At 37.7% G+C, this 18,282-nt stretch overlaps 1 protein-coding gene across 3 annotated transcripts; it reads right to left on the bottom strand.

The window, feature by feature from the left end:
* Positions 1 to 365: 365 nt before the first annotated feature.
* LOC144662813 (fibroblast growth factor receptor 1-like) lies at positions 366 to 17,517 on the bottom strand. Of its 3 annotated transcripts, none has more exons than XM_078523759.1 (14): positions 17,088 to 17,517; positions 14,710 to 15,051; positions 14,020 to 14,172; positions 13,460 to 13,478; positions 12,929 to 12,971; positions 12,354 to 12,612; positions 11,947 to 12,057; positions 11,329 to 11,519; positions 4,689 to 4,811; positions 3,970 to 4,040; positions 3,450 to 3,490; positions 2,896 to 2,992; positions 2,512 to 2,611; positions 366 to 1,434 (listed from the first exon to the last, which is right to left on the bottom strand). In XM_078523759.1, the coding sequence occupies exons 1-14, from the start codon at positions 17,137 to 17,139 to the stop codon at positions 1,369 to 1,371; spliced, it is 1,668 nt and encodes a 555-aa protein (XP_078379885.1). In that variant the 5' UTR covers positions 17,140 to 17,517; the 3' UTR covers positions 366 to 1,368. The 3 variants fall into 3 exon arrangements, 2 of the variants coding, with proteins under 2 accessions (XP_078379885.1, XP_078379884.1); XM_078523758.1 differs by lacking the exons at positions 366 to 1,434; positions 2,512 to 2,611; positions 2,896 to 2,992; ... (1 more) ...; positions 3,970 to 4,040; positions 4,689 to 4,811 and adding exons at positions 7,492 to 7,668; positions 8,272 to 8,371; positions 8,940 to 9,036; ... (1 more) ...; positions 10,269 to 10,339; positions 10,961 to 11,083 and having other exon boundaries at positions 17,088 to 17,509; XR_013572527.1 differs by lacking the exons at positions 366 to 1,434; positions 2,512 to 2,611 and having other exon boundaries at positions 2,955 to 2,992; positions 3,450 to 3,536; positions 3,933 to 4,040.
* Between the last annotated feature and the right edge of the window lie 765 nt (positions 17,518 to 18,282).

Below are 18,282 nucleotides of genomic sequence, written 5' to 3'. Positions count from 1 at the left end.
CACACTGAAGCATGAGCCAATTCTTAATATGTAGACACTCAGTCTTGTCCTATCGGAAAACCGCGAATCTGATTGGTTCTCCCATTGTTGAAAACGATCGCGCGTACGTTGATCTTAAAAGGGAAATTTATTCGCGATGTTTGGCTAAAAGATACAACACATTGTCGGTTTGCGCTGCAATCTGTTAGAGTGTCTACAAAAACAACTCGACTACGACTACTCGCTCATAGAAAACTCGGGGTCGTAATCTAATTTAGACTTGCCACAAGTCGATCTCACGAGTTGAGCTTCAGGCCGCTAAGCGGGGCCGTCCCAGCAAGAAATGAAAAATAAAACGAAGGACTTTATTGAAAGTCTATCTAAATGTCAATAGCTGTTAATTACAAGGATACCTTTGTAGTACGGCAATTGATCACAAATGTTTATGGTATGTTGTGTCTATACCTTACTAATCTAACATAAATGATGTAATATTTGTTAAAAATAAAATGGTATAAATACATGTACAAGAAAAAAAATAACGTTTTTGCCATTATCAGGGATATTATCGTAACGACAGATTTAAAGAAAATAGCGTTCAGTTCGTTAGCTAATTAAATAACTATTTCAAGTTTTTGTAATTATTATTTGATTATTTGAGTATTACTGCTGTAACTCAGTGAATGTCAAGCTATAATTATCCCACGAATCAAAGTCGAAATAGAACGGAATCTTCCGTCGCTCAAAAACGTTTTGGAATGTTCTATTCTTTTTTAGCTTTTCTTTATTCTATTAAATCTCCCTATCTTAAATTAAATAATGTATCAGTCTCCTAATAAAATAATTCTTTTACGATCTGTTCACTACCTAATGCTAAATTGTATTGAACTTTTTATCCATCTGGATTTAAAACCTAGATATAAATTTCAAAATCTCTTCTACATAACAGCAAAGCGTACAAAATCCCTGTAATGAATTAAAAAAATGTTTTGATTTTAGAACTTGTGGCAAAAGTTTTCTGACTAAAGCCGAAGTAAAAACAAGGGTCAAGCTAAATGCAGTTCCTTTTTTACCCATCCAAAAGTGTATTAAGGTAGCTAATAGCTAGGGTACATTTTCTATAGTTATAGCCAGAAAATATATCAATATATTTTAGTCGAAATCATCCACCTTGACTACGTCTCGTACATTTTACTTAATAAAAATATGGAGGGTATATCGCTAGCCTGCATGCGTTGCAGCCGGCTGTGTCTAGTCTGCAACGCAGGCTAGTATATCGCAACTGGTATTTCTGTTTGGGTAACGTGATTATCCAAGTATGTCAAGTAAACATCCAGGCAATCTGCTTCAACTTAAGCATCCATAACTTATTCGGGTTATCCTTCGTCCTTAAGCATCCATATCGTCAACGTTCTGGTAAAGCTTGCTGTCATAATCCTTGAGATTGATGTAGATCTGGAAAATAAATTTTTGATCACGATGAGTCGTATGTATTAGAACGCAGTGCCCTAATAGTGCAATGAACTCCGGATCGAGCGGACCGGGTTCGAACCCTGGCCGGAGCACTGCGTTGTGTTCTTTGGCAAGATACTCTCCTCTCATAGTGCCTCTCTTGCGAATTTACTGTTGGGGATTACCATGCGATGGACCAGCATCCCATCCAGGGAGGAAGGGGGGAAGAGTAGACATACTCCTAGTCGCTTCATAAGCTCCGGCCTGATGGGCCAGAGGCTCGAACTCAAATTTTACCTTTTTAACCTTACCATTACATACAGTCGAAGCTCTCGTAAGCGGACACCCTCGGGACGCGAAAAAAGTGTCCGCAACTGGAGCTGGCCGCTTACGAGAATGCTTTTTGTAAGCGGCCACTAGAGGTGTAGGGGATAGATGGCCTCTTACGGGAGTTCGGCCAGCTAACAATAACCGGACGAACGTGGAGGACGAAAAAACAAACACCGAAATATGGTACTGTAATAACTGTAAAATCATTGTGACGAACGGCGATGTGAAGTTGATTGATAAAAACAAGATACAGAGGTTGTTGGGTTGGGTTGTCCGCTTACGGGAGATTAAAAAACAAAGAAAAAGTCTAAGTCGTAATCTCTGAAAGTGTCCGCGGCCGCTTACGGGAATGTCCGCTTACGAGAATGTAAAAATACAGAGTTTGTATGGGAGTTAAAACGGGATTTCAAACAAGGCGGCCGTAAGTAGAGCTGTCCGCTTACGAGAGTGTCCGTTAAGAGAGCTTCGACTGTATGCATATGTACCTGGTAATATTTAAGTTGTGTCAGCAGATGGACAAAATAGGAAGTGTATGTAAAATGGATTCGGACGAGAAAATGACCAATGATCGGAGCGCAAAAACCCCCATTGTACGAACATCACTCAGGATCTGAGATCCAGTAAAAAGAGTAGAAGAGCAATGGTATTCAAACTAAAAAGTTAACAGTTGAAAACTGTTCTCGGAAGTGTTTGTTACATGTTCATTGTACTTAATACATTGAGCATTATTTTAATAGAGCTTTTTTTTACCTCTCTCTCGTCGCCCATCTCTTTCATTGTTTTGCGCAGCTGTAAAAATGAAGGTCGATCTTCAGGTTTTTCATTCCAACAGGATCTCATGACTTCGTACCTTTAAAATAATAATAAACAAAACTATTTTAATTAAACAAAATAACACAAATCAGCTTTTAAAACTATCCGGTCGTAGCATGCTTCGAAAAAGATCTCCTTTGACCAGTTAATTATAAGTAAAAACGCGACCATGCAAGGTTGAAAACTGTAGTCGTAACCTTATGTACCCAACTTACAATCTTCCGCCAGCTGAAATTCTAAAAGAATTTCTAGTTTTAATAACGTTATCAATTTTTGTTTCTTTTATGGAACCCTTATTGAACCCATAGTGTAGTCACTTACAATTTTTCATCTAAATGCGGAGGCCTGGGCATTCTGTAGCCCTCTTGCAGTAAAGAAGCTAGAGCTTTTCCGTCAGTCTTCGGATAAGGTGAACCTCCTGTAAACCAAAAAATAAAATCGGGAAAAAATACATAAAAAGGTGCCTCACAGTGTAAAAAGCTGTACCCCAACTTAATTTTACCCAAATTTATTAATAAAGCTATTGCAAAAGTAAGGTTTCAACATTCCAGAATGACAAAAAGTTCATCCCTTATCTGTTGCATATGACAATTGTTATTTTTATAACAATTGGTTACCATCGAGACGATGCTTGTTATAACGGACATTCCTTCTCTTTACTAGTTGAAAGGCCATAACAAAATTCTTGAACACGCGAATGGTTTTAAGCAGATCCTGTTTGAGCGCTTAAAGGAAGGTATATACGTCATGTCATACCTCAGTAAAATGACTTAAATATTGTTTTAGCCTGTTCACCGTTATTGTCGGAACTCTTGTTCAGAATATCGCTGTTTTTTGTTAATTTTTTTTCTTCTTTACCACTTCCACTTCCTTACCTATGGTAAATATCTCGTACATAACGATTCCATAGCTCCATCTGAAAGGAAAAAAAGAAAGTCGATACTGATTCCAAGTCAAATTAAAGGGACTGTGTCACAGCTGATTAAAGTTTATTTTATTTAGTTTTGCCAAATACTCGCTATGAATCCTAATGTTTGCAAAGGAATTACTTCTATGTATCTAAATGACAAAACTATAGCTTCATCGTATCCAACTTTGTCTCCCGGGCGATAAAATTTAAAGTTACAAGCAAACGAGATTAACTTTGAAAACTGTTCCGCCGGTCCATTTTTCAAAAACCCATATCGCAATCCGTTTCAATCTTCGTCATTTCTGGCCATCCGTACCTTCTTTTGTATTTACTGTGCTATCGAAATGTCCCTTCACTGTTTTAGGAGGTTATTTTTATATTTCACTAAACTTGAAGGTCATTTTCCCATGCCTTAATTTGGCTAAAATTCGTGACACAGTCCCTTTAAGTTATTTGCAACAAAAGCAACGAAGACATTAACTTACAAGTCACTCATAGTTGTGCAGATTCCATATAATAAGGACTCAAATGCTGTCCATTTTACCGGAAGGCGTCCCTGAGAACAAAGAAATAATGCAGATACTTAATTAACGCATTGGATGTGGATTGCCATTTTTTCCCTGTTATACACTCTTCTTTATATAAGAATATTGTTTTTCCGGCCCGGGCTTGAATTTTTTTTTTATCTGTCTGTCGATTTTAGGCTGAAATATTCTTGTGAATACATATTCTTAGATTATAGCGTTAACATTCCCGTTTTAGAATATATTAGGGTAACAATTACAAGTGTATAACTTCTTGCAGAAATGTTATTAGCATCAAACATATGGCAAGTGCTGTTTTTTTTTTGTTTGTTTTTTAGCCAGTTTTGACAACTAGAGAAAGAAAGAATTTTAACGGTTTAGTTGAAAACATAAAAAATTTTTGTACTTACACATATCCAACACAATATTATGTTTTTTTTTTCAATATCTCAGACTCGTCATAAAATTTCGCAAACTTTAGCCTCGATATTTTATAGAAAAAAAGATTGCATTTAAAAATTTGTTGTAATCTTGTCAACGTGAAAAGGCAAATTATTGCATAAACATCCGTGACCAAGAAAGCTAAACATGATGCATTCTGGTATTTATTATATATAGTCAAGGAGCGATCGAAAGAATTTTTTTTTCAGCAGGATTATTAACGCAATAAACAGTTTTACCGTTGCCGTTCTCCTGTAGAGATCTTCTTTAAACACATCCCTCGCCAAACCAAAATCGGTGATCTTGCAAATCTCATCATCTCCTACTAATACATTTCGGGCTGCAAGGTCGCGATGCACTATCTGCAATCAATTCTGTAGTGGAAGGCATTACGATCCAGGGGGCGAGGGACGTGAAAGGGGCAGGGGGAGGGTGGCAGGCTTTCAAAACTGCTATCTTCCCTAATAAACTATGACTTTGGAAAATCCAACATCATAAAGATATATCTAATTTTCATTATTTATCGATGTAATTTAGAGAGATTACCGTAGAGAAAAATAAAAGTGCCTTAACTCGTTCCTTTTGCCAGTGAAATGCTTTTAAACTAAATTTTAGTTTGCAGTTCTTTTTGGAATCTAGAACTTCTATTTTCCTGCCGTTCAGCCTGAAATCAGATATTGTACCAAAAGTCTCAATCAAAGGCAGCCATGCTTTTAAAATAGTTTTCCGGACTGGTCTGGCGATAGTCTAAACCCAGGTGCTCTTTTTGTCATCCCGACTTCTACTAGCCCCTGGGTATCCGAGGATGGGGTAACCTGACACCAACAATTCTGAGACAGCAAGGGTGTGGGTTTTCTTTTCGAAGAGAATGCTTGTTTGTCAGATTCCTGGCTCACCTTTTTGTATACTGGCAAAGAAACAGGAACGTGTGCTGTACCTTTAGGCTTCACTGCATTACTGCGTGTCGAATATTGTTTTCAAAGGTTAAAGGGAAGTCCAAGTATTAGTATTTGCTAGATTCATTGAAAAACAACTTTCTCGAGTCGTACTATTTTGCCATGGTATTCAACATCTACTGCCGACCTGAAGTAGTTTCTGTTCAAAACAGGCTCTTCTCTTTTTCCGCTGACTGCTCCCGCAATGAATGGATTTATGTCGTCCCAAGTTACAGCTCTGTGCAGCTGTAAACATAATGCATTGAATTAGAAGTATTTAGTACTCTTTTGAGCCACTTTGGTTATCTCGGAGTCCCTCAACTGAAAGCCCGGGGTCTGGTTTGAAGAACAAAGAGACCACTGCACTTCAGGCTAGATATTGAATGGTAAGAGGTCTTACTCGCATTATCAAAAGCCAGTGACCGAATGGCAAACTTGCAATCTGATTGGCTACACATAGGCGGTCTAAGTTTCGAAATACTGCCCTGGGAGTGTGCTCAAATAAAAAATGGCCAAAATCACAAAACAAAACTAGGACTAAACCTCTTTTACTGATCTTTTTTTTAAATCTGTAATAGATAAAATGTTAGTCTCTGAGTTATGCTAAAACATTTAGACGGCTGGACTCGGCTTTTCGTAGCCAATAGAAACCTCGAGCTTGTCATCTGATTGTTATAGTGCATACCGTTAGCGTGAACAAATCGCTTCACCAGATTTTTCTTCTCGTGCGAGTTTTTGGTGTGGGTTTGGTTGTATATCTCCACTGGCAACGATATAAAATAATTGTTTCATGCTTTTAGCTGTGCACTATCGAGTTAAAGTGCATTTAAGAAGTTTGGAGAGTACGAAAGAAGCTAAAGGTGCTCTCGGCTATCGCCTTGGGCAACTCTGACGCTTTTATCGTGCTCTTCAAACTTTCCGCGTGCACCATAAAGGCCAGTCTCTGCACACGTGGGGACATGTCGTAGCGACATGAAGCAGTGACAAAATTATGTGTTGTTCTCACTGATGGGACATGTAGCAGTGACGTGTAGCGGGGACATGTAGCAGCAACACAATGACAAAATGTTCACACGCAAGAAAATAAAGCGGGGACATGTCCCAGGGACATCTCGCAGCGACACGTCCCCTCGTGTGTGCTGATAGTTTTTGGCTCGTGTAACACGAATTTTCCACCAATTTTCCCCCTGCAATATATTGCACGGATTTTAACTCGTTGAACTTTGCCACAAGCAAAGCCGACTGAACTTACGAGTTGAGCTTCAGGCCGCTAAGCGGTAAATAAAACGAAGGACTTTATTGAAATCTATCTAATTGTCAATAATTGTAAATTACAAGGGATACCTTTGTATTACGTCAATTGATCACTAATGTTAATAGTATGCTGTGTCTTTACCTTACTTGGGTAACATTACTGATGTAATATTCATTGAAAATAAAATTATATAAATACATGTACAACAAAAAATAAAAAATGACGTTTTGCCATTATTAGGGATAGTATCGTAACGACAAAGAAAATAGCGTTTAGTTTGTTAGCTTATTAAATAACTAGTACTGCTGTCACTCAGTGAATTCAATGCCATGCTATAATTATCCAACAAATCGAAGTCGAAATAGTACGGAATCTCCCGTTGCTCAAAAACGCATAGAAGTTTCTATTATTTAAGCTTTTCATTATACTAATCTCCCTATCCAAAATTAAATATTTGTATCCTCCTAATAAAATATATCTTTATATGAGAACAGTTCACTTCCTAATGCTAAATTGCATCTACCTTTTTATGCATCTGGATTAAAAACCTAGACATAAATTACAAAATCTCTTGTAGAAAATAGCAAAGCGTACAAAATCCCTGTAATGAATTTAAAAAAATGTTTTGATTTTGGAATTTATAGCAAAGGTTTTCTGACTAAAGCCGAAGTAAACACATGGAGCAAGCTAACTGCAGTTCCTTTAGTACCCATCCAAAAGTGTATTAAGGTAGCTAATAGCTAGAGTACATTTTCTATAGTTACAGCCAGAAAACGTATCAATATATTTTAGTCGAAATCATCCATCTTGACTGCGTCTCGAACATTTTTCTTTAAAAAAAATATGGGGCGGGCGTGTCTAGTCTGCAGCGCAGGCTAGTATATCGCAAGTTTTTTTTTTCTGTTTGGGTAACGTGATTATCCAAGTATAAGTCAAGTAAAAATCCGGGCAATCTGCTTCAACTTAAGCATCCATATCATCAACGTTCTGGTACAGCTTGCCGTCATAGTCCTTGAGATTGATGTAGACCTGGAAAATTAATTTATGAGAAGGCGGTGAGTCGTAGGTATGAGAACGCGGTGGCCTTATATCATAGTGCAATGAACTCCGGATCGAGCGGTCCGGGCTCGAGACCTGGCCGGAGCAAAGCGTTGTGTTCTTGGGCAAGAAACTCTCCTCTCATAGTGCCTCTCTAGCGAATTTACTGTTGGGAATTACCATGCGATGGACCAGCATCCCATCCAGGGAGGAACGGGGAAGTGTAGAAATACTCCTAGTCGCTCCAATAAATTCCGGCCTGATGGACATGCAAGAGGCTCGAACTCAAATGTTACCTTTTTACCCTTACCATTACATATGCATATGTACATGATAATATTCAAGTTGTGTTAGCAGATGGACAAAATAGGAAGTGTATGAAAAATGGATTTTGGCGAAAAAATGACCAATGATCAGAGCGCAAAAACCCCCATTGTACGAACATCACTCAGGATCTGAGATCCAGTAATAAGAGTAGGAGAGCAATGGTATTCAATCTAAAAAGTTAACACTTGAAACCTGTTCTTGGAAGTTTTGGTTACATGTTCATTGTATTTAATACATTAAGCATTTTAAAAATACAACTTGTTTTACCTCTCTCTCGTCGCCCATCTCTTTCATTGTTTTGCGCAGCTGTAAAAATGACGGTCGGTCTTCAGGTTTTTCATTCCAACAGGATCTCATGACTTCGTACCTTAAGAACAATTATAAACAAAAAATAAAATAATAAAACGAATCAGCTTTTAAAACAATCTGGACGTCGCAGACTTCGAATATGAGCTCCTCTGACCAGTAAAAGTCTGTCTCCGAGCCATGAGACCCATACAGCCGGAGCTTATCCCGGTTTCCGTAGCATTAAGCGACTAGGAGTATTGCTACTCCCCCCTGGATGGGATGCTAGTCCATCGCAGGGTTACCCCCCAGCAGTAAATTCGCCAGTACCCATTTACACACCTGGGCGGAGAGAGGCACTGTGAGAGTAAAGTGTCTTGCCCAAGAACACAACGCAGCGCCCCGGCCAGGCCTCGAATCCGGGCCGTTCGACTCGGAGTCGAGCGCGCTAACCATTAGGCCACCGCGCCTCCCAGTAGCTTAAGTAAAAAAGGCAACCATCCGAAAATGAAAACTGAAGTCGTAACCTAATGTACCGTAATGTATGTTCCGCTAGCTGAAATTCTACAAGAATTAATAGTTTTAACAACATTATCATTTTTTGTTTTGTTTTATGGAGCCCTTATTGAACCCATAGTGTAGTCACTTACAATTTTTCATCTAAATGCGGAGGCCTAGGCATTCTGTAGCCCTCTTGCAGTAAAGAAGCTAGAGCCTTTCCGTCAGTCTTCGGATAAGGAGAACCTCCTGTAAACCAAATATTAAAATCGCGAAAAATAAACAAAATAAATAAAAATGTGCATCACAGTGTAATAAGCTGGACCCCAACTTAATTTTACCCAAATTTGTTAATAAAGCTATTACAAAAGTGAGGTTTCAACAGTCCAGCATGACAAAGGTTCATCTCAGTCTTGTCTATTGCAAAATGACAATTAATTATTATTTTTATAACAATTGGTTACCATCGATACGATGCTTGTTATTACGGATATTTCTTCTCTTTGCTAGTTGAAAGCCCATTACAAAATTTTTGAACACGCGAATGGGTATAAGCAGACCCTTATTTGAGCGCTTATAGAAAGGTATATATATCATGTCATACCTTAGTAAGATGACTTAAATATTGCTTTAGTCAGTTCACCGTTATAGTCGGAACTCTTGTTCCGAATATCGCTGATTTTTGTTCATTTTTTTCTTCTTTACATAAAGTACAATTCTTTACCTATGGTGAATATTTCGTACATAACGATTCCATAGCTCCATCTAAAAGGAGAAAACAGAAAGTCAATACTAATTCCAAGTCTTTATAAGCAAAGGTTTAGATTAGAACATAGGCAAGTAAAAATAAACAATAATAACTAACGACGTTTCGGCGGCGTCATGACTCCATTATCAAGTTAACAAAAAATAAAAAGAATAAACTGTCAGAAAAAGTTCGCTTAACCCTTTCATTTGCGAATTTTTCCCCAAAAAAGCGTTTTTTTAACCGTTAGAGTAAATTTTTGGTGCTACGATGTTGAATTTACCTTAACTTTGCTAGAAAAGCACTTTTGCACACTGCAGCAACATTTTGATAAAGATTTCATGTAAAAAAGTACAATATTTCACTTTGGTGCATGCGCATAAGCCAAAATTTGATCAATTACAGTTGTACGTGTATTGGCCTGTTAAAGCACCGATTTTGCACCAAAAACGGATCGTATTTTTCTTTGATTAGCTCTGTCAGAATGCAACCGATGTTCAAAATGAACAGTCCTGTAGAAAGGTCATTCCTCGTTCTATCAGCTGCTTATCTCAAAAATCTGCTGGCGTGCTTATTGATGACGTCACAAGTGGTTCAATAACCGCGCTTCAAAATAGCGCCCAAATTCGTGTTTGCATATGAAAGGGTTTGAGTCTGATTGGATAATGAGAGATGTCTGATTGGACATTGACAAATGAAATTAATTTCAGCAAAAGCAACGTAGACATTAACTTACAAGTCACTCATAGTTGTGCAGATTCCATATAATAACGACTCAAATGCTGTCCATTTTACCGGAAGGCGTCCCTGAAAAAAAGAGATAATACAAATACTTAACTTATTGGATGTGGATTGCCAGTTGTTTTTTTCTGTAATACACTCTTCTTTATATAAGAATATTGTTTTTTCGGCCCAGGCTGAATATCCTTGTTTATCAGTCTGTCGATTTTAGGCTGAAATATTCTTGTGAATATTCTTAGATTATAGCGTTAACATGTCCGTTTTAGAATGTATTGGGGTAACAATTACAAGTGTATAACTTCTTGCAGAAATGTTATTAGCATCAAACATATGGCAAATGCTGCTTTTGCTGTTTCTAGCTAGTTTTGCTAACTAGAAAAAGATAGAATTTTAACGGTTTAGTTGAAAACATATACTTTTATTGCTCTTTCATATATCTAACACAAAATTATGTTCTTTTCAATATCTCAGACTCGTCATAAAATTTCGCAAACTTCAGCCTCGATATTTTATAAGAAAAAAAGAGGGCATTTAAAAATTTGTTGTGATCTTGTCAAGGTGAAAAGGCAAATTATTGTATAAACATCCGTGACCAATAAAGCTAAACACGATGCATTCTGAATAGTCAAGGCGTGATCGAAAGAATATTTTTTTCAGCAGTATTATTTACGCAATAAACAGTATTACCGTTGCCGTTCTCCTGTAGAGATCTTCTTTAAACACGTCCCTCGCTAAACCAAAATCGGTGACCTTGCAAATCTCACCATCGCCTACTAATACATTTCTGGCTGCAAGGTCGCGATGTACTATCTGCAATCATACAAATAATCTTTAGGAAATCATGAGTGGGCTTAACAATCTTTTACAAAAGTAGTTTACTGCGAATATCAGGACGAGAAAAAAGTAAAAAGAAATATAAAAAATCAAGTTATGAAATAACGCCATAATTGTGCACTTCTTATTGCATTAACGTCGATTTAAACACCTTAAAGGCCTGATGGTGTCTAAAGTAGTTAACTTTCAAGACACGTCGTTTTTGGAAGAACATAAGGTACCTTTTTTGAAGACAAAAACTCCATGCCGTTAGCAATGTCCCAAGCAAAGCTAAATAGCTGTTTGGGGCTCAGAGAGCTTTGTGGTTTGATATCAGGATCTTTATAATAAGTGTCGTTAAGTCCACGGCTCTTCCTCAAATATCCTAGGAGGTCTCCATACGGGACATACTCCGTTATTACCATAACAGGATCTGGAAGAAAATACGTTCTTGTTCAGATCGTGTTCGTAATTTACTTGAAATAATCCGCTAGAGTCTGATATAAAGTATCTCTCTAGCCAAATTCCTTACAACCTTTAAAACAGTCTCATGTCTGTTAGAAACGTCTATTACCCAACCACCCAAAAAAGGGACAATTATACACGCATCCTGAGAATCCCCTTTTTTGATAAACTGTTCATGATTTCCAATTTCTTTTGTTTCGGGGAAATCATTTTGTCGCAATCGTAGTCTTTCATCATCGCCTGATCTAATTTTAATGTAGAAATGCTTTGATTTCGTTACCAGGAAATTAATCGATGTATACTAGAACGATAACATTTTCTCTCAACTAAAATGTATCCTGCATTCTGCTTCTACTATCGCTGAGAAGAACACGGGGTCAACAAAGTGCTCATACCTGTCTTGGTGACACAACCCAGCAATTGAATAACATTTTGATGTGGTTCAAGATTCTTCATCATGTTTAGCTCAGCAAGAAGGTCTTGTCTATTTTCGTCGGTAGCATTCTCTAAAATGGATCCGAAAAGGAGTATCACAATGTATGTCCGTACACCACCTATTGCCTTGTCATTCGTGAAGAAAATGTTTGTTTAGACTAGTAACTACAAGTCAATCGGAAATCATGTTAAAAAAAGTACAATTACACACAAATATGAAGACGTTTATGCGCTTTTTAAAGTTCTTTAACAACTGCTCGTTTCTGGGATCATTGTTTACAACTTGTTTTAAAAGAATCATTCCCAGCTTAACCTAGATATCTTAGTCAAGTACATACAAAATTAAGACCACCAATGCAGCACACACCTCTTAGCATTTTGATGGCCACAAGCCGATTCTCTGTATTGTTGTCTATTCCATGCGCCATACCCTTAGCAACCTGACCAAACGCTCCTTTGCCAATAACTTTGACGAAAACAAGGCTTTCTCTGGGTACCTCCCAGTCCCTCTCAGTCGGGTTTGGAAGTATAGGTGGTATCACACTGTATTCTTGACGGGCTAAGTCAAATGGTTCATTTGGAGCTCTTTCCATTCTGGTGTCTGTGTAGTCTGGCGGTACCTGGTTCTGTTCGAGCCAAAAATATAATTTTTGAGCTGGTGACAAAAAAAGGTAACATAAACCAACAGAGATCTTTTAGTAAAACGAGTTTTGTTTTGGTTTTGACACGACAGCTAACAAGAATCAAAATGCACCAATCACAGCTGTTAAAAACCAACCAATCATAGTAGCGTGCTTTATAAGGTTACACCCGACCAGTCGACCTTATCGCCTGATGAAGACTAGCAGTGTGCAGTCGAAACGTCGCGATCTACATCACAAGTGATACTACGTCATGAGACAAACTAAAAAATACTTTATTATTAAAAACATTTCTATTTACCATTTCCATTTCCTCCAGGTCAGGCCCAAATGTTCGAGAGTTTCTGTTAAGGAAATATAAACACGCATGTATATAAAAAAGTAACCAGCTCACTGCGGCTCCGTTATAGCCCGGCAGTAGCCTGCATTGCAGCCGCGACGCAGGGTACTTTGCTAGTAGCAAAACAATGACAGCATTAACAAAAAAGTGTTACATTTAAGCAAGGTCATAAATTACGATAGAGCAAGCAGGAGGAGGTTCCCAATCTCCCCCATTGGCTTGGGGAAACAAAATGGAAAACTCTTATTTGCGTCGTTAACTAGATATTCTAATTATTTCTATTTGGGTTGGTCTCTCCATAACTTGTACCCAAGTCGCTCTGTTAGACTGGCCCTTTCAACATTTTTTAATTACTCAAACAATCGGTTAATACTATTGAAACTTAAATAATTTATAACTAGATCGAGTGTGTCTTATTTAACTTCAACCAATTTGAGTGTGAAGTTAAAAATTTTAACATTGTAACTTGTGGAAGTATCAATAAGTACTTACCTTTTATCGATAAGAACAACTATGGAGAAAAAAAAACCAAAGCTCGTTTCATTATGCTGATAATAAATTTTTCAGCATATGTTTTCAGCATAGAGACGAGAAAGGGGAAATTTTACGTAATTGAAAAAGTGACACTCTTTGTGGTGGGTGGTAGGTAACAAGAGGAGATCAGAAGTTACACCAATTGTCTTCGTTGAAGAGAATTATAAATGAAGGTCAAATACAAGCATTAAAAGTGTCTCGTATAAATAAGCTATTTAACACAACTTGGTCCATAATGCTGCTAATAATCAATATAACTTTCATGCCTCGTGTGAGACTGTGTTGAGGAACAAAATACCGTTTTTCTCCTTACAATCGGTCTCGCAGTTGTTGGGGTACTGTTCCCCCTCCTCCTATTGTATTCTTAAACAACTTGTGGTAAGAGTGGTTGAGTGTTTTATTTGTTATTAAGGGAGACGAGAGAACCGCGAACATAAATACATGTAAAGCGACAAATGGTAACCCGTGCAATCATGCACAAATATATTCTTAAATGACTATTTTAATCATGTACCAACCTCTTTTGTTGCGGCTCATGAAAAAATATACTATAACAAGTACAATGAGAATGAGAACCACAGCAACAAAAGCCAAGTAAACAGGATGTAAGTTAGTCTTCTCGTCATCAGTTGCACCACCAGCTGTTGGGGATTCGGCTGTAGTCACAGACGCTTAAACGAAAAGGAAAAATAATAAACTATAATGTGACTCAATCCAACAACAGTCGAACATGTCCTTACGGACACTTTTCTTTTTTGGACACTTCTCTTGGTCTGAAAGAGACCAAAATTAATACAAACTTTATCTCTATAACACGGTCGCCTCAGTATATAATACGGACGCTCTTCCATGTCCCTGGCTTTGGTGTCCGAATAAAAGAGGTTCTACTAAACAGATAATTTGTTTCTTTCTTTTCAACCATCTCATCGTCAATCCAGGGTTCCCCAAAGGGGGGGGGGGGGGGGGGGAATTGAATACATAGTTATATTTGCTTAATTTCTCTATTTTTTTTAGTTGCCTTGCTCGTTACCTAACTGACTCGAACTCTCCTGACGGAGGCCAATTAGTGGGTAATTGGTTTTCAGGTTTTTGAGAATACAGGAAACTTAAAGAGGAAAATATAAGAAGAAGGGTGACTTTAAAACTATCATCAACGGAAAAAAGGCCAGGCATAAAAGTGCAGGACTAAAATTGAACGAATGGCTTACCTGACACTATCAATTTTGTGGAATTTACAATTGACTGTCCTCCTTCAAACGTCAACCTGCATCCATACCGCCTACTGTCACTCACTCTAACGTTAGTCAAAGTAAGAAAGGTCCGCTTCTCTATGAATGCTCGGCCCCTGTAGCTTGGTGATAAATACTCCACATCGTTTGTGCCATGCTGCTGGGCAATAATTATTTCCAGGGTGTTATCCACAGTCATAGTTCCCCACTGAGCTAGGGTCAGTTGGTTGTTAGCTGTGTAGTCCCAGTGAAAGGTGACATTGGCTCCCTCTTGGGCTCTGAGTGGGTTAACTGGAGTCAGCACAAAAAAGACTTGTGCCTCTGTTGAAATTAAAAAACAAAGATTACAAGAAGGTTTTTGCAGTGCGCCGTCTTAAAAAATTTCCTTCAATTAATTACCGGGGGGACTCCCGTATGAAAGGGGCGGGGATGCCCCCACTTAGGGATGTAAATTTCGGATTTTTGGTCTCACTTAGGATGTTCCAAGCAAAACACCAATATTCTTAGCGGTAAAGGTCTTTTTGGTTTAGAATTGCAAAGAAAGAAATATGGATAGTTTGAGCCAAATGGTTCTTTTCAAAATTTCCGACGAACATCCCCGCCCCTATCATATGGGATGAAATCCTAGTAAATAACATTGAAATGGTCGAAGAACCTACTAAAGAAATAACTTAGATCTCAACAATTTAGTTTCAATAGAGCAAGCTGCTGTCTATTTTATATCCGCTGTTTTAAAGAAATTATTTTGCTATCAGTGCACGATGCGTTTCTTTTCTACCGCCTCACGGTATGATATCAGTACAAACTGTTTTCCTATCTCTTTATGGGAAGCCAGCTATGCGAATAAACAAAGTCAAAATGTGAACTTAGTTACCTTGAGAAGAAAAAAAAAGACTAAGAAAACTTAGAGGAACTGTGCCGCGGATTTTAGACAAAAGAAAATGACCACCAAATTGGGTGAAATATGAAAATAGCCACATAAAACAGCGAAGGGACATTACACATGTACAGCAAATACAAAAGAAGCCGGGTACGGATGGACAAATATTGAAGAAGATTAAAACGGTGTGATATGGGTTTTTAAGTTTTCCAACTTTTAGTCTGAACAGTTTTCAAAGCTACGTGTGTAACTTTTAATTACCAAACGCGAGGGAGACAATTTGTTTGCAATAATGCTGGATGTGGTTCTGTTATTTAGATCCATTGAGGTAAGTTATTTGCTAACACCAACTTTAATTTCACAGCGAGTATTTGGAAAAACGTAATTATAAAATAGACTAAACTGAGACATCATTCTTTACAATTATTCGCCACAACCGACTGCGTTTATTTTTATGTAACACAAAGAACTGTATTCTGCAACTTGCCCGGAACGTTGCCTGTGTAAACCTCGAATGGAACGTTTGTGTGTTGCGTGACATATTTATTTTAGTTTGCGTTACACGCACATGAAAAAAACGTGCGGGACGCAACAAAATATTGCGAGACAACTTGCACGAAAATTTAGCTTTTTGTAATACCACCTTTAGGGAACACTGTACTGATATACTGTCAGATCGCCGCATCTCACACATAATGAAATGTTTAGCAATCAATAATGATGGTAATTACGAAAAAATGCTGTTTCGAACTCAGGGTTTTTGGTCGACATCCGGTTTTGTCCAAGACCGATAGCAATTAAATTTCTAATAATACTCTCAAACGACATAGACTCGTACTCTCTAAATTATAAAAGGAAAATGAGGGATTTCGCATGCTGCGAATTTCATTGTAATCACAGATATTTTTCTTTTTCCTTAAGAATCACTTAAATACATGAATAAATATGACCAACGCAAGGAGATGTAAACAAAATTCGCAGCGCTTGGTCATTCAGTGCTTTTCCTATGTCCAAATCAAAATAATAATGAGGCCGGCGCCTGGACCCTGTGCGTGCTTTGATCACGATTCTTCGAAACTGAAAAAAAAAATGTTGTTGCCGGGGTACCAAAGTTATGTACCTTGAGGGTAAAAAATAATTTTGGATTAGGAGTCTCACTTCATTGATCACATAATAGCTCAACTGATGAGCATTGGGCTATTAGCATTTTTAAATTATTTCAGTTCCAACAAGCCCCTTCATATGATGAAAATTACAAAACAGAAGCAGCCGTATAGCAAAAATAACGTCAAATAATGTTTCTTTCTTGCAAATCATAGTTCCAATCGTATTTTTAATACGGTCAAAGTATGCATATTTTGTACCTAAATACACAATATTTATGCCTAGAACATTCGAATTGTTCCAAACAGAACGTTATGTGGTTATTGCTAAACGGCTTACTAAAGGTTTAATGGTCGAATCTATGAGCACTTACCTGAGATTCTAAGAAGACAGCCGCTGATAAGTATTAGCACGGTGAACTCCATTTAAAATGAATCAAACGATAAAACTCTTGAATTGATCAGAATAACTTGGGTGACATTAATCTTGCTGCATCGTCACATGACGCGCTTTCTCGTTGCACGATCTCTTGATTGTTTCTTTATACGTGAACTCGCATCCGGTAAAAGGGTAAGATCATTGTGACAACTGTGTGGTTTGAAGCCCCTTTAAACGATCAACGTTAAAAGCAAGCTGTCATCAACCACGAAGCGCTGCCAAGAATTTTGTTTTGTTTGTGACGTGATCTTTGAACGAACGCGTCACGGATGGACGGTGTTCGTATGTAAATAAATCGTGTACAGCTATATCTGTACAGGCCAATAACCAATACTTAAGACGTCAAAACAAGCCGGCAAATATCGCACGGCCTTCGGGAAATATTAAAAATAGGTCTTATAAAGCGACAAATAATACTATGAAAGCGAAAACAGATCAGATAAGTAATTATTTCATTTTACAGGACAACTCGGATTAATATTAATCCGCGGATTATAATAATAATAGATTATAATAGGATTATTATAATCCAGTAATAGATTATTATAATCCAGTAATTTATTATTATAATCCAGTAATAGATTAAGGCACGGCAAAAAATTGGAAGGATTAGATTATTATTAATATTATAATCCGGATTAATATTAATCTCTATTATAATCCCGATAAAATTCCGTTAATGTTTGGATAACAGATATGTCTATTTGACTATCTGACAGATATGTATATGACAAACACACTGCAGACTTACAACACAGGTCTGACAGGACATCAGTCACTTATCACATCCGTCACATGACGATCACTTTTGCATATGCTAAAGCTAGATTAGACGATGTTGTTGACCCTAGAAGTAAAAAAAAGGGATCAAGCGCCTCTGGGTCAGCGAATCCGTGCCGTGGGCTTGTTCTTTTACAAAAAAGGAGACCTAACGACAGGGAATCGTTACCAGCTGCGACGAAATAGCGACAATCCCAAACGCACCAACTTTCGAGGTTCGGAGTCGGCATATCACAATTGCAACTATGAACAAGAATTCCTCCCGTCTCTTGGCGCCTTTTGTTGATGAAAATATTATCTGTGAACTGACATGGTAAGCATATTGTATATGATGTCAAGTTCACGAAAAA

The sequence above is a fragment of the Oculina patagonica genome, chromosome 8, assembly GCF_052425735.1.
Source record: "Oculina patagonica isolate OP01 chromosome 8, crgOcupat, whole genome shotgun sequence".
NCBI classification, from domain to species: domain Eukaryota; kingdom Metazoa; phylum Cnidaria; class Anthozoa; order Scleractinia; family Oculinidae; genus Oculina; species Oculina patagonica.
The sequence above is the reverse complement of the archived record's forward strand: the minus strand, read 5'-3'. Positions and strand labels throughout refer to the sequence as shown.

Excerpts from the sequence above, each read along its gene's own strand:
- LOC144662813 (XM_078523759.1), bottom strand. The coding sequence starts at position 17,139 with ATGGAGTTCACCGTGCTAATACTTATCAGCGGCTGTCTTCTTAGAATC. Across the intron at positions 12,058-12,353 it reads GGCCATCAAAATGCTAAGAG|AGAATGCTACCGACGAAAAT; the intron begins GTGTGTGCTGCA and ends GATCCATTTTAG. Across the intron at positions 1,435-2,511 it reads AGATGGGCGACGAGAGAGAG|ATCTACATCAATCTCAAGGA; the intron begins GTAAAAAAAAGC and ends TTTATTTTCCAG.